At 39.4% G+C, this 15,330-nt stretch overlaps 1 protein-coding gene across 2 annotated transcripts; it reads left to right on the forward strand.

Annotated features, from left to right (window-relative positions):
* The first annotated feature begins 139 nt into the window (after nucleotides 1-139).
* Nucleotides 140-11,033, forward strand: LOC146002503 (uncharacterized). 2 transcript variants are annotated; one of them, XM_083140392.1, is made up of 3 exons: nucleotides 140-297; nucleotides 4,824-4,938; nucleotides 7,253-11,033. In XM_083140392.1, the coding sequence occupies exons 2-3, from the start codon at nucleotides 4,888-4,890 to the stop codon at nucleotides 10,673-10,675; spliced, it is 3,474 nt and encodes a 1,157-aa protein (XP_082996518.1). In that variant the 5' UTR covers nucleotides 140-297; nucleotides 4,824-4,887; the 3' UTR covers nucleotides 10,676-11,033. The 2 variants fall into 2 exon arrangements, with proteins under 2 accessions (XP_082996518.1, XP_082996519.1); XM_083140393.1 differs by having other exon boundaries at nucleotides 213-311.
* The last annotated feature ends 4,297 nt before the right edge of the window (nucleotides 11,034-15,330 follow it).

The raw sequence follows: 15,330 nt of genomic DNA on the forward strand, positions 1-15,330 counted from the left end.
TCTGTTCTCATCTTTTGATTGGATCTTCCGTTAGCGTGAACCATTGGCGCGGAGTAAATATTTACTGAAAGCAAATCATGCTTGGAAGTTCACAGTAACGCTTCTGAAGAAACAGTCATAACAAATGCGTGTAAATCATGAGGAATCATCTGAAGCAGAAAATATGTTTGGCTTGATTTCAGGCATAAATTGACATTAAAGTACTTTCGAAATTGAAGATACCAACGGTTTTTACTCATAAAGTACTCTTCAAGAGATTACAACGCAGATGTTCCTTGTTCGGACACGAATTCACAGGTATGTATAAACCTGTAAGTATGCGAGCGACAGTGTGTTTCTATGCGTGTGTAAGCATATGTGCAATATATAAGATTACGATTCATGATTGAATTCGAAATTTTGGCATAGGCACTTAGGCTATTTGCACCCGTTTCATTATACGGGGTCCAGCCCCTTACCATAACTAAATTATAACTAATTTAACATAACTGTAGTGTCGCAATAAAATATTCTAACTTGGATTATAAGATGAGGCTGTAAAGGAGCACTCAGCACAGGTATGGACAAAACACAGGACACCACACAGCCCTATAGAGGGTTATACGGGTCGTAGGTTCAGACGCCAGAGCCTCGTTAATCTGCAAAATGCAGTCCAGGGCGTACTATGTAGAAGCGAGGTTGACAATTGGATGTACTACGTGGAAGGGTGACCACTTACACCACATATACGAGAAGAGGCCGATAAGTATTGAGCCTTACCAAGAAAAAATGTGCTAGGAGGCTGAAATTTGCAGGATGTACTGGTCAATTCTTCTATATGTAATGGTGCAAAAATCGACTTTCTATGATTTTTAATTCCCTTTGTTTTTCGGGTCCAAAGTGAAATTGGCAGCACCTCCAGGAAAGTGCAATGCAGAAGATGATGTGAAACAACGGCGACACGGACCTCCTTAGGCTTTCAAAAGTTGCCCCATCCACCCTATTCGCCTGACCTGGTTCCATCTGACTATCATTTGTTTCCCCAACTGAAAAACCTAAAATAATTCGATTTGGGAATGCTCAGCGGGCAACTAATGCTGCAAATGAGTGGTTACACCAGCACCCGTAAGCATTTTATTTGCAAGGACTTAAGAAGCTGCAGGCAGATGTCGCAAGTGCATTTACTTCCTGGGGGAATATGTAGAATAGTGTGGCAGTTACAATTTCCTAGCTTAATTTTTTTCTAGTTAAGGATCAATACTTATCAGCCTGCCCTCGTATACATATTAATGTATAACCATATGTATGTGGTTGAGTTGAAGAAAGGCCTTCACTACGCCATTTAAAATAAAGAAATAATAATCATTGTTATTACAATGATCATCATAATAATAATAATATAAATGTGATTATATTCAAAGGTATTTTATTGACAAATGCAATATGTGTGATTTTTGACTGATCGAATGCTACTGAGTGTATTTCAGTATTAATGTTAGTGACCTGCAGTGTTTGGAAGTAACAGTTACTTCTTCGAGTAACTGGAACTACATACAGAACCCAATACGTGTCAATTGACACATATGTTTTGATTTCAATAACACGTTAACGTGCATATACTGCAAATGATGCACCTTTTAGTGTGTCAAAATACACATTGGAATGTATTAAAGGGTATTTTAATGAGATGAAGTTCCGTGTGATGCACTAAAATGCATCAATTTGGAAGATCAGACAATATCATTTCGAAGATAACGAACTTTCACTTTTAATGCATCAATTGACACAGCTATATTTGTAATTTTCTTATCTTCGAAATGATCTTGTATTAAAGGGTATTTTAATGAGAAGAAGTTCCGTGTGATGCACTAAAATGCATCAATTTGGAAGATCAGACAATATCATTTCGAAGATAACGAACTTTTACTTTTACTGCATCAATTGACACAGCTATATTTGTAATTTTCTTATCTTCGAAACGATCTTGTCTGATCTTCCAAATTGATGCGTTTTAGTGCATCACACGGAACTTCATCTCATAAAAATATCAATTAATACATTCCAATGTGTATTTTGACACACTAAAGGTTCATCATTTGCAGTTTATGCTCGTTAACGTGTTATTGAAATCAAAATATATATGTGTCATTTGACACGTTTTGGGTTCTGTGTGTAGTTACTTTCTGAAATAATTAACTGTGACTTCTTTTTTTTTAAAATGAATACCCGAAACTAGTTACTTTTTGAAGTAACTGTTACTATCAATCAGTTACTTTTTTAGGGAACGAGGAACTAAATGAAGTAATTATTTTTGGCATTTCTCCAGTCAAACAATAACCAGCCTCCGTGGCGGAGTGGTTAGCACATCTCGCTGCGACACCAGGGGTATCGGGTTAAAATCCCGACCTGGGCATGGCGATTCTTTGTGAGTGTCCCTTCAATAATTTCATCATATCATCACTCATCTCAATCTTTGCGATTAACCAAAATTGTCAGAAAAGCTAAATAAAATAAACCATTCGATTACTTATAACTTTTACTGTTTCTAATGCGCCTGGCAACACCATGCAGAGAATGAGACAGTGGAGGTTACTTTAACCTGATGGCCAGTTCAGAAAATTACCAGACTATAAAACTGTAGCGAATATCACGTCTGTATTCGGTGATGCCTGAGCGCGTTCAGTGGGCATCTCGCACTCGCTATTTCGCTATCGAAGGTCACAGGTTAGAATCCAGGCCGGACATGGATACTGCTAGAGTCGCTTTGTCAATTTCATCTTATCACCAGTCATCTCCTTCGCCGCGATTAACCTAAAAAGTAACCTAATCGATTAAAAACTGAGAAAAATATAAAAATGAAATGAAGGGTGAAAAATTGATTCATTTTTTGTTATATTTTACTTCTCTTTTGTGCCATTTATGGCTAATGGTGAAGATGTTGACTACAAATGATATTAAATTGACGAAAATACAATCACACACATGGACAGGATGCAACAAAGAGTTCCGCGGCTGCAAGTCACACACCAGAACCTGGATAGTCTGCAACAATGCAGCCCAGGGTGTACTGCATTGAAGTGAGCTTGACCCTTGAGTGACTTCTGAAAAAGCCACTTATTACACCCCTCAAAAGGATGAAAAATGTTACAAGTTATACGCTGCTTTAAATAAAGTTACGAAGGCCGTATTTACAGTGTCCTTCAAGTTGAAGCAGTGACTATGACGTAGAAATCATGACCAATACAAACTACTCGTAACTTGTAATAACAGGTGCTTTCTCATGATTTGCATTCATTTTGTTATGCGTGCATCTACAGAACCGTTGAGTCTACCTGCAGGTGTGTGTGTGTGTGCGTGTTGAGTGAGAGAGAGATAGAAAGAAAGAGAGAGAGAGAGAATGTGTGTGTGTGAGAGAGAGAGAGAGAGAGAGATAAAGAGAGAATAAAAGAGATAGAGAGAAAGAGAGAGAGAAAGGGAGAGAGATAAAAAGAGAGAGGAAGATAGAGAGGGAAAGTGAGAGAGAAAGGGAGAGAGAGAAAGATAGAGAGAGAAAGAAAGAGAGAGAAAGGGAGTGGGAGAGAAATAAAGAGAGAGAGAAAGATAGAGAGAAAGAAAGAGAGAGAGAAAGATAGAGAGAAAGAAAGAGAGAGAAAGGGAGTGAGAGAAAGGGAGTGAGAGAAAGAGAAAGAGAGAAATGGAGAGAGAATGGGAAAAAAAGAGAGAGAAAGAAAGGGAAAGAGAGAAAGGGAGAGGAAGAATGAAAGAAAAAGAAACAGAGAGGGAGAGAGAGAGAGAGAAAGAGAGAGAGAGAGAGAAAATAAAGAGAGGGAGAGAGAAAGTGAGAGCAAGAAAGAAAGAGAAAGTCAAAGAAAGTGAGTGAGAGAGAGAAAGGCAGAGATAAAGAGAGAAAAAGGGAAAGAGAGAAAGGGAGAGGAAGAGAGAGAGGAAAATAAAATAGAGAGAGAGAGAAAGAGAGATAGAGAAAGAGAGGGAGAGAGAGAAATAGAGGGAGAGAGAAAGTGAGAACAAGAGAGATAGTAAGAAAGAGAAAGTCAAAGAAAGAGAGAGAGAGAGAGAGAGAGAGAGAGAGAGGGATAAAGACAGAGAGAAAGAGAAAGAAAGAGAGAGAAACTTGCTGTTCCAAATATCCAGAGTGTTTCAAGCATGAGAATACAAGTCCTCATTCTCGTTTAGGATCTCGACTCATATGGAAATTGATAGTGTTTTAATTATGGACGGAGGGGCCTCCCAGATGGCACAGTGAAAGGTAGCGTCGTCGCTTTGTAATCAAAGAGTCCCGTGTTCGATTCCCTGTGGAAGCACATAGTGGTTAGGATTCCACTTTAAACTGTAGGTCCAGACCCGATTGGCCTTAATCTGCATAAAGTGGACTCAAAACATCATCTCAATCAATCAATCAATCAATTATGGATGAAAAATACTTGAGTGTTGATCATAATGGTCATTGCTAAGGAAACCACTGTATTGATTATTACTCTTGAAAATATCGCTTCTGTAGTGGCTATCATATTTTCTCTACCATTTATTTCACTTCAAATGCAAGTTTCTAAGTATTGTGGTCAGGTGAGATGAAGGAGACACTTTCGAGAGCAACCATATTTTTTTTATTCTCTTAAGTATAACAAAGATACATTTCTGTTCTAAAAATTAGCTTAATTATCCTGCTTCCTCTTGTAGAGCAGACTATTACACTCGAAGGGGGACTTCGCCTTCCCTGCTCCCTTCGCCAGTCGCACTGAGTTTCCCCAAGAGTCTAACGTTATGTACTCTATTGTTAATTAAAAAAACAACAACTTGTAATTGATTGTTCTTTATCGTTTCAGCTGAGCCTACTTTGAAGTCAAACAAAAAACGTGTGGACTCCCAAATGACCAGAGTGTTTCCAGCATGACAATACAAGTCCTCATCCTCGTTTTGCTTGTGGCGCAAATAGAAAGGGTGTGTGCTTCATTTATTATATATTTTTTTAACAAGAGTATATTTAGTTTAAATATATCCATTTCGTTTTGTGTAATTTTTATGCTCTCTCATTAACTCTGCATTTGTTGAATGTGAGGTAATTGTTTTCTTTAATTAAACTAACTAACACACTTCTCCGATATTCCTAAACCAAAACTTTTATTGCTGTGGGAGCACAAGGCTTCTATCTTCTCCTACTCTGGACAAGATAATGCCAATATTGACTTTATTCCATGATTTCCTTCAGATCCTTCTGAATAGTTTTCTTTATTATTATTATTATTTATTTGATTTGCTTTATTTCACTTCGTTTTTTGTGTAACTTTGGCTAATTTTCAAAGATGGGGATGAATGATGATATGATGAAATTGATGAATGGACACTCACAAACATCCATGCAGGCCAGGACTCGAACCCGGGAGCCCTGACGTCGTAGCGCGATGTGCTAACCGCTCTGCCACGGGGGCCGGCCCATCTCAATAGTGTCAATATAGTGTTGGATATCCTGTAAGTCTCTTACCACCAAGTTTACCGACAAGAACAAAATGTTATGAACATATACTATGCCCAGCCTCCGTGGCGGGGTGTTTGGCACAGCGGGCTACGACGGCAGGGGGCCCCGGTTCGAATCCAGACCTAGGATCCTATTCAGATGGGACAATAACATATGTAGTTGAGGTTTCATGTAACCTTGGCAGAAAGTAATTGTAAAAATTAAAAAAAAACCGCAAATGTAAGAGTCACAAGGTGATTGGTACAATATAATCCATAAGTATTACCAAGCAAATTATCCATCGCCACGTATACTCCTTTTGTTTTATGCAATGAGAGCTTCAAAAACTGACACAAAAAACAAAACAATCTGCACACAACCTCTGAACTAGTATTCGTAAAAATACTGCCCTTAAAATACGTAGGGTGAAGATAAAAACCAACTAAAATAGTCATGGACAAGCTGAGCAATACTTTTGGAGCCCACTGTACGTCTTCAGACAAAGGCAAATTCCAAAGCTCCACAGAAATGTTAAGCAGGAATTATGATGTTCCCTGGCAGCAATGAATACCATACAACGATGTGGCATACTGCGGGAAAAAGTAATGAATTGTTCCTGAGAAATAGCATCCCACTCCTGCAATAATGCAGGTACCAGCCGTTAGCAGCAGCGCATACTGCTTTGCTCTGCCGAATTTCTTTCTCCCCTTTTCTACCATTATACTCGGTCTTGCTTCACATATTCTCGCATAGGCATTCTTTATTCCAGGCTTCAGCAGCTATCTTGCACTTGCTGACGCCTATCCATCACTTGGTGTGATGCGTGTTTCTCGCATGCACACTGCACATCAAGGCCAATAAACAGCAGGTAAATGTGTGTAGTGGGCTTGTGTTGAGAGGTAAACAATACTGCAGGGGAAGTTATCCTCCTTATCACGGAGGTTTCTTCTGCAAACTAAACAGTGTCACACTCAGGACAGAGGGGAGACTATAATTGGTTTACCTCGTGATGACAAAACGATGGTAATGTGTGAATTTAACCATTGAAATTAATTGCAAATCTATTTGCTAGTGTTGCAATATGCAGATAGGAAAAAGTGTCAGAAACGGAATACACGAACGTGCATTTTATGATGAATGGTGCTTTCTTCTTTATAAGCAATAAAGCCATGTACAGTTTATGACTTGAGATAAAGTGAATACAGCTACTTATTACACATAACGTACAATAAACATTATTGCCCGATGTTTACGACTTTTTCCGATTCACTATGTTACAATGTCAACAGAAAATGTAATAAAAATAACACGCCCTTCAATGTAATTTGAAAATCACTCCACGAGTTCTTGAGCCGCGGTCGGTCTATGCTAGTGGCTACCGCTACCAAAGGCTATAGTAAACATTCTTATCTAGAGATTGTTCTTGCTCCGGTGTTTAATATCTGCATGTTGGAACACTGTCGATCCACCCTTCACGTGGCTTCATATTCAAGCTATACATTCACTTTACCGCTAACATGTCATTGCACACAAAAACGTGAAGCGTAACCTTGGTTACGAGCCGGAGCTGGTCACACTACACTGGTAATCACGAAGAAAGGTGGAGTTTTCACTACGTGACCGACAAAACCTCCTGCTTAGATTAATCTCTGCTTTAGGAACCTCTAACAAAGCTACTTGCTCTTCAGTCAACACGTGAGCACTCTTTTACAAACGGAGGAGGCTTAACAGGCCTTTTATTTATATGTTTATTATCACCTTACATCTATCAAAATAGCTAATTCAGTCATTGCCTTACAGTCTTCTGGTCACGCCGACAACTTCAACGATGATTTCATTGTCGATGGCCCAACTGAGGGAGAGGTTCTCGCAACCCTGGAGGCAGCCAGCACGCTGAGGAACAACATCTGCAGAACCCTGGCGTCCATCCTGCATAACCCCCGCGTCTCACTGAAAGCCATTCAACGCACTGCACTGAAAGATCTTTACGACGGATTCAAGTCGAAAGCCATAGAGACGTTGGACGTCGTTATGGAAATTCAGAGCCACTTGAAGTCCTCGAACCGTGACCAATTCCTGGCAATAATGAATCGACTACAGAGCACCGTCACTCCAAGATACCGATGTGCTGTCGATATTGTTCAGACAGCCGTGGAACTGGGTGACCTCGACTTCAATGCCATTGTCCCAGATAATAACGCCTTCTTCAAGAACGTGCCACGGTTTCAACAGCAGTGGGTGTCATCGAGATGGTTCTCTAGGATCAGTGATCATGCTGGCCAACAGTACCCATGCTACCGTCAGGATACCTTCTACGGCCTAATTCTGAGAGCTATCAGAGAAAATAAGTTGATTCTAAATTCTAAAGTCTTCACATATATCTTACGAATCCTGCACTTCCACCACATGCCTCCAGATATTGATCGGTTATACACGCATGTCGGCGATAACCTCCTGGCAATACAACCCGATATTAGTTATATATATAAGAATATAGGGTTTAATAAGTATAACAACAGTCTACACAGCTTAATAAAAGATATGCTATTCCGGATTGGTAACGACGACAATTCCGATCTCTATACGCATCTTTCGATTTCAAAGCTTATTCCGTATATAACTTTAAAAGGTCCAGAACTGACAGGCAAACCTTTATTGGTAATCAAACAGAACAGCCCGGATCTTAATGTGATATTTTCTACCTGCCTTAATCCAAAATTCCCACACGATGTGATAAGTGCGTGCAAAGGTCTTCAGGAAGCAATTAGAACCAATCGCATTCCCCTACCTTCACAAAATATCCTCAGAGTCATTCTGGAAGAAACAGACAGAGACAAGGCGTTTATGATATTACTGGAAGAACTATCTTTGACAATGCCATATTCTGATCCGCTGAGGTTGCGCGTGATCTCCCTGATACAGTTCTTGAAATGGAACAATAACGGTCTGGTCTACAAGCCAAAAAGCAAAGGCCAAGTCATGGAGTTGATAGACGCGTTTTCCACTCTGCAGTTACCTCGTGTAGTACTTCGTACGATTGAAACTGTGAAAGCCATCTTATTGCGATTGGAGATTGACTGGAGGGTCGTCCTAGAACAATTCCCATTCCACTTGTACAAGAATCCAAGAATTCTGTTTATAAACATTATAAAGTGGTTGCTCATGTATTCAACTTCTTCCTTCACGAATGAAGACATTTGCTACCTAAATAAGTTCATTGACCATTTTAGGATTGAAGGAGACGAATTAGTCCTTAAAGGTAACTCTAAACGATCCCGTTCTTCAGGTTCAGAAGATGGGATATGTACCCTGAAATGCTCAGCTGGATCAAGAAAGGGCTTGTATGAAAAACCGTCACAGCCCAAGCTATTGAACGAAGAGGATTCACAACCTCTGGAGTTGAGTTTCACTGATAAATGCGTTAAGGAAGTATACAAAGTCGACCCGGATGTATTACTGTCTCCACTGCGAAGGGACACACCAAAGGAACACCGAGAATTCTTAAATAACCTTTTCTCCAATAAGAGGGTGTGGCGAGTGCTTGAAAAGTTTGATTACGGTGCATACTCTAAACGTGGAGACCTCCTGAAAGGTGTTCTCACATATTTCAAACAATCGGAAGTTTTTGGTCGAGAAATGGCAGCAGACTTTGATGCTGTACTTAAAGATATTGACTTTAAAGGTCTTGGGCAAAAAGAGTTTAAGATTCAGTCAATGTACATTGATGATGAGGGAAAGGAGACTCATAGAAATATAACGGACATATTCAAAACAATTATTCAAGAAAATCTGACACATAGAGAGAAAGCAATTTTGGAAAATTTGCTGAAGCATTTTAGAGATTCTAGTATCAAATCGAAGAAAAATATTGTACCAAAAAAGAAAAATCCAAACCGATTCATTTCAAACTCACAACCTTCTTTGAATTCTAATAACGAACATTCCGCTTCTGAGACAGAACAGGATGATCCTGGGTTACGAACAATTGGACATCTTATTAAATATACACCTCCTGAACGTCAAACTAGGAAACCAAAAACTCCCAAACCCAAACCAAAACCACCCGCTCCCAAACCGAAACCACCAGCTCCCAAACCGAAACCACCAACTACCCAACCGAAACCAGCAACTCCAAAACCACAAGCAATCTATCCTCAGGTTCCCCAGCCGACTTGCCCGTGCCATGATGAAGATAAGGATAAGGGAACGATCCCTGAATATCCTAAGCCGGTAATGACAAGACCACCAATTCCGGTCACTTCAAGAAGAGCTCCTGTGACGAGACCCCTTCCAATTACAAGACCACCAGCTGCAACAATGCCCACCAGACGAATCACTCCCGCTCCTGTGAGAGTAAGCACAATAATGGCAGCTCTAACCAGGGCACCGCCTGAGACAACGAGGGAAAAACAAACGTTCCCACCATTCGTTAGACCAGTACCCACGCAAAAACCGCCAACACATATCGACACAAGTAATCCTGATGAATGTGTAGAGTACACTGAAATAATCTGGCAAATATCTGGTGTTGATATAGACATCCTATCACTACTTGAAGCCATACCAAGACAATCTCTTCCCCTAAACTTACAGAGCAATTTGGATACTTTGATCAAACTATTCGTCTCTGAATCTCCAATGTTAATGAAGCACCTCGGGTACCTCAACATAAAAAATTATGCAACGAAAGGTGACCTTTTCATTGCTATCTGCAATCAGTTGGCAAGCAACAGCCAATTGGATGGAAGGTATCGAGAAGTAATACGGTCTTTGATTTCTTACATAATTAATAAATCTGGAATAGGGGCGGAACCTTTGCACACAGGAGATCATGAAGTGGTAGAGATTTGGACAACGAAACAGGAGAGGCCGATTATTATTGTGAACCTTCAAGAAGTGCCTCTAGGAAACAGAAGTCGAGTCCCTTCAGCTACTGAACCAAGGGATACTACTTTCGCGGAACTGTTTCAATATTTTGACAATGGACCGTTACAAATTGTAGAAGAGAAAGTCACTGTAATGGAGTATCTCGCAAAGAATACGGACATTTTGTTTAAAGTTATAGATGGGTTCGAAGTTGAACAATACGATTCAAAAGCCTTTGCTTTGATACAGCTTCTTACACGTATAAATAACTTAGAAGTACCAGAAAGTATAAAGAATGCTTGTATGGATTTGATGGTTTATATAGAGAACATTGAAGAGGGAACTATTGTAAGTTAGGACGTTCCAATAGAACATCTTGACTCACTATTTTTCTATGTAAACAACGTGGACTGTTCTTGTACAATTGGAAATTTGATATTATGCAATTTGATCTACTCTATTTCAAAAATAGGTTATTACTGAAGGAGTGGATTCTAATTTTTCATAACTGGGAATATGAAAAAGATATTCTCATGTGTGCACAATATAAATAGTATATAAAATAAATGAAAATTGTAATGACATTGCTTCCTTGTCCCTCACGAATTGTAGCCATTTAGTGATGGTCATTCCAGCAAAAATACACACCATTCTCTGGTATCCTATAAATGCTTATGATCGAAAGTAGTATAACAGAATAAAAAGTGCAATAAAATTGTGATTTTTTATTAGATCCTTGAAGTTATATCCAACTGCAGCTTGAAAAAATATGGACCAAACAATATTCATTTTAGAAAAGGAACATAAACGACTTCATTGTTAATTTTCAAGATTTAAAACTGAATTACCTCCCATCAACTGGTTCATATCAGTGGATTTTCTTTACTACGTTGCACTGGAGAACAATGGGAAACTACCGTATCCAGTTGGAGTTTGATGCTTGAGGGAAAATCAACGAATTGTCAAATTTTCAAATGAAAGACGAGGTGTTGGAGCAACTAATCGTAATATCTGAAAAAATCCATAAATTATACCCATAATGAAAGTGAAAAAAGAAGTCTTCTGAAAGTAGCTGAATAACAGTTCTTCATTTTAGAAAGTAACTCAGTTACAGTTACTGATACTTGAAAATGAAACTGTAAGTTACTTTTACAGTTAAGTTCTGCTGAATTTTCTTTGCAAGCATATTACACACAATCAATGATCATCATTGTAATGTAATACATATGTGGAAACTTATATGTTTACTTATGTTTCTTGTACATAATATAAGTCTTCATATATATATATATATATAATAGTAATAGCTAGGGAATGATTTATATGTATAAGAAGGAGGACAAATTATGCATGCAAATATGCATTGAAACAGGCAGCATATGCACTTAAATGCACTAAAACTCGTCTTAAAAATTCTACATTATCAGGGGTGAAGCACCCTACTGACCACGTAATTCCAAGAATTGCTTCAATTCTTGGAATTCCTGCCTAGCTGCTAATATAATTACTCAACACGAATAGTTAAAAATTGCAATCCTGTCATTTGTATTTTTACGAATTAAAGACTGGCTACAAAGCAGAAATTGATGACTAGTTGTCCGAGCACATGTTAGGTTTTCATTTCAAATAATATAATCATTATTCAATAGTTATTAACAGCTTAACAACAGTGACAATGACCATTCATTGGATATAAAATGTGTGAAAGAAGTTCAAAAGATAAATTCCCTACTGAATTATTCTCATATATAGGAAATATATCGTCTCACACCCTTAGGTATGGGGGGGGGGGATGTTTTGGGAATGTAGCTCACTAATCATCATTCATCCTTGATGGTAAAGCACTCTCTGCTCGTGGTGAGCTTGGTGGTAAGGCGCTAGAGGTACTAAATTTACACACGTAAATGGCAACACATAACACTCGAGTGTCACACCCCTAAAGACTGGATCAGCATGGGTAATGTACTCCAACTGAAGATCTGCTTGGAGAGGTTATGCTTGTGACTGTACGTAGTGTCTGATTTGCGATTCGCGTTAACACACTCTCCCTAGAACCTCCTCCTCTCTCTCTATTCAATCGTAACTTGCTCCTCAATAACTGAATTAGAACTGACCCCGAACTCTCTGCCTCCCAGACATTTATTGCAATTCAATTTACTAAACGAATGCAGTCAGGACTGTAGCCTCTTCCTGGATTTCGTCTGTTTACGTGTTTATACCGCTGATGACCAGGAAGAGCTTCAGTGCTGTGTGACACTGCATTCCTGTGATGTTTCTGTATATTTCCTGATTGGAAAACGATTGTTGAATGACTGGAAGTTGGAGTTCGTTGTCAATAATAATTAAAAGATACTACGGGTCGTTACGATATGGACAAAAAGTAGTGATATTTCTATATGTTTCCTGTGGAGGCCGTTGTGGTTAAATGGTTGTGTTCTGAATTCCAAAACATCGCTAGCAATACAAAAAAGTGGACTACAACCTGCCTGCAATGGAAAATGACTCTGAATCTTGAAAACGATCTTCTTAGTTCGTTCGGCAGAGGCTGATATGTATTCACGATGACCGATGTGTGCTTCAGTATGAAAGTATTCATAAATATCAATGGTTATTTGTAAAAGCGGTGCATAATCGATGGTGAGAAGTTGGTGTGTCTGAAAGAAGCCTTGTTTGCACTGCATCAAGATTTTTCTTACCTACTAGCTGATTGCCCGGCGTTGCACGAGTATTTATTTATCCCAATCTTCTATTAGACAAGAAAACAATGAAATCTAACTATAGTGTAAAATGAACTTTTGAGTTGAACGGCATTGATGTGTCACTATTCATCTTAGCGACCCCGAAAACTATGGATTCCACACAAATATAGGTCGTTTAACGTGTCACCCCTTCCCACTCCCACCCCTAGGGGTGCCAGGGGTGTTTTAGTGTTGAACGGCATTGGGAGTGTCACTATTCATCTTAGCGACCCCGAAAACTATGTATTCCACACAAATATAGGTCGTTTAACGTGTCACCCCTTCCCACTTCCACCCCTAGGGGTGCCAGGGGTGTTTTAGTGTTGAACGGCATTGGGAGTGTCACTATTCATCTTAGCGACCCCGAAAACTATGGATTCCACACTTTTTCGGTCATTTTATATGTTACCCTTTTCCCACCCCCACCCTTAGGGGTGCCAGTGGTGTATTGGAGTTAAACGGCATTGGGAGTGTCACGAATCATCTTAGCGACCCCGAAAACTATGGATTCCACACTTTTTTCGGTCATTTTATATGTTACCCTTTTCCCACCCCCACCCTTAGGGGTGCCAGTGGTGTCTTGGAGTTGAACGGCATTGGGAGTGTCACGAATCATCTTAGCGACCCCGAAAACTATGGATTCCACACTAATATCGGTCGCTTTATATGTCATCCCCTTCCCAACCCAACCCCTAGGGGTGTCTTGGAGTTGAACGGGATTTGGAGTGTCACTATTCTTCTTAGCGACCCCGAAAACTTTGGATTCCACACTAATATCGGTCGTTTTAGATAATTTTTATATGTACCACCTTCCTACTCTCTCCCCTAGGGGTGCCAATGTAACTAATTTTATTTACAGGTAAATGTCGTTGTGAATGTCACCAATTAGCTTAGCGACTGCGCAAAGTATGGAATCGACACTAATGTAGGTCATTTTTTACCTTTTTGCTTTTCACCCCCTCTCACCCCCATGCCAAAAGGTGATGAACTTGGAGTTGAACGGCATTGGGAGTGCCACTATTCATCTTAGCGACCTCGAAAACTATGAATTCTACAATAATATCGATAGTTTTCGATTATTTTTATATGTCATTCCCTTCCTACCCCCGCCCCTACGGGTGCCGGCGATGTCTTGGAGTTGAATGGCATTGGGAATGTCACTAATCATCTTAGCGACCCCGAAAACTATGAGTTCTATCCTAATATCGGTCGTTTTCTATTATTTTTACATGTCATCCCTTCCCACTCCCACCTCTAGGAGTGATAGGGGTGTCTTACCCCCACAGTATTTCTTTCCAGATTGTAAGTCATATGTGTACCAAGTTTGGTCATCATGAATGTCACCAATTAGATTAGCGACTCCGAAATCTGTGGATTCGACACTAATCAAGGTATTTTTGACATTTTATATTTCACCACCTCTCACCCTCATACCGATAGGTGATGAACTTGGTATTGATCGGCATTGGGTGTGTCACTTTTCATCTTAGCGACCCCGAGAATTATGGATTCCACACTAATATCGGTCGTTTTCGATTATTGCTACAAGTCACCACTTCCCACCCCACCCCTAGGGGTGCCAGTTGTTTGAACGGCATTCGTAGTGTCACTATTCATCATATCGACCCCAAAAACTATGGATTCCACACTAATATCGGTCGTTCTCGATTATTTTTACATGTCACCCCCTTACTACCCCCACCCTAGGGGTGCCAGGGGTGTCTTACCCCCACATTATTTTTTTTCCAGCTTGCAAGTGATACGCGTACCAAGTTTGGTTGAAATCGCTCCAGGCGTTCGAGAGTTATGCCGGAACACACACACACACACACATCCATTCCTTCATCAATATATATATATATATATATATATATATATATATATATATATATATGACAAGAATACTGTGTGTGTAAATTTCCATGTAAAACACAAGAAATTATTCCAGGTATTTAAGATAATTATGGCGTCAATGGTAACCACAATGTCGCATTATATTCATTGTTGAAGTAATTTTCTCGTCACTCTTTAGTTATTACAAATTTCTAACTTTCGTCCGTCCACAGCAAGAATGTAGTGGATGTAAGAAAATGCACATGCCATGAAAAAAAAATATTTCTTACTACCACAGCATTCGAACATTGAGCGTTTGACAAAGCATTTACCTAAGAATTTATACTAAAGTTTGGAAAGTAAGGTGCTTATTTCATGTCCCTTATCTAAAAACGATCTCTCGTCAGAATTAACGAATTAATTCAGAATTTAATACTTCAA

The sequence above is a fragment of the Lepisma saccharinum genome, chromosome 18 (assembly GCF_977018435.1).
Source record: "Lepisma saccharinum chromosome 18, izLepSacc3.1, whole genome shotgun sequence".
Lineage (NCBI taxonomy): Eukaryota > Metazoa > Arthropoda > Insecta > Zygentoma > Lepismatidae > Lepisma > Lepisma saccharinum.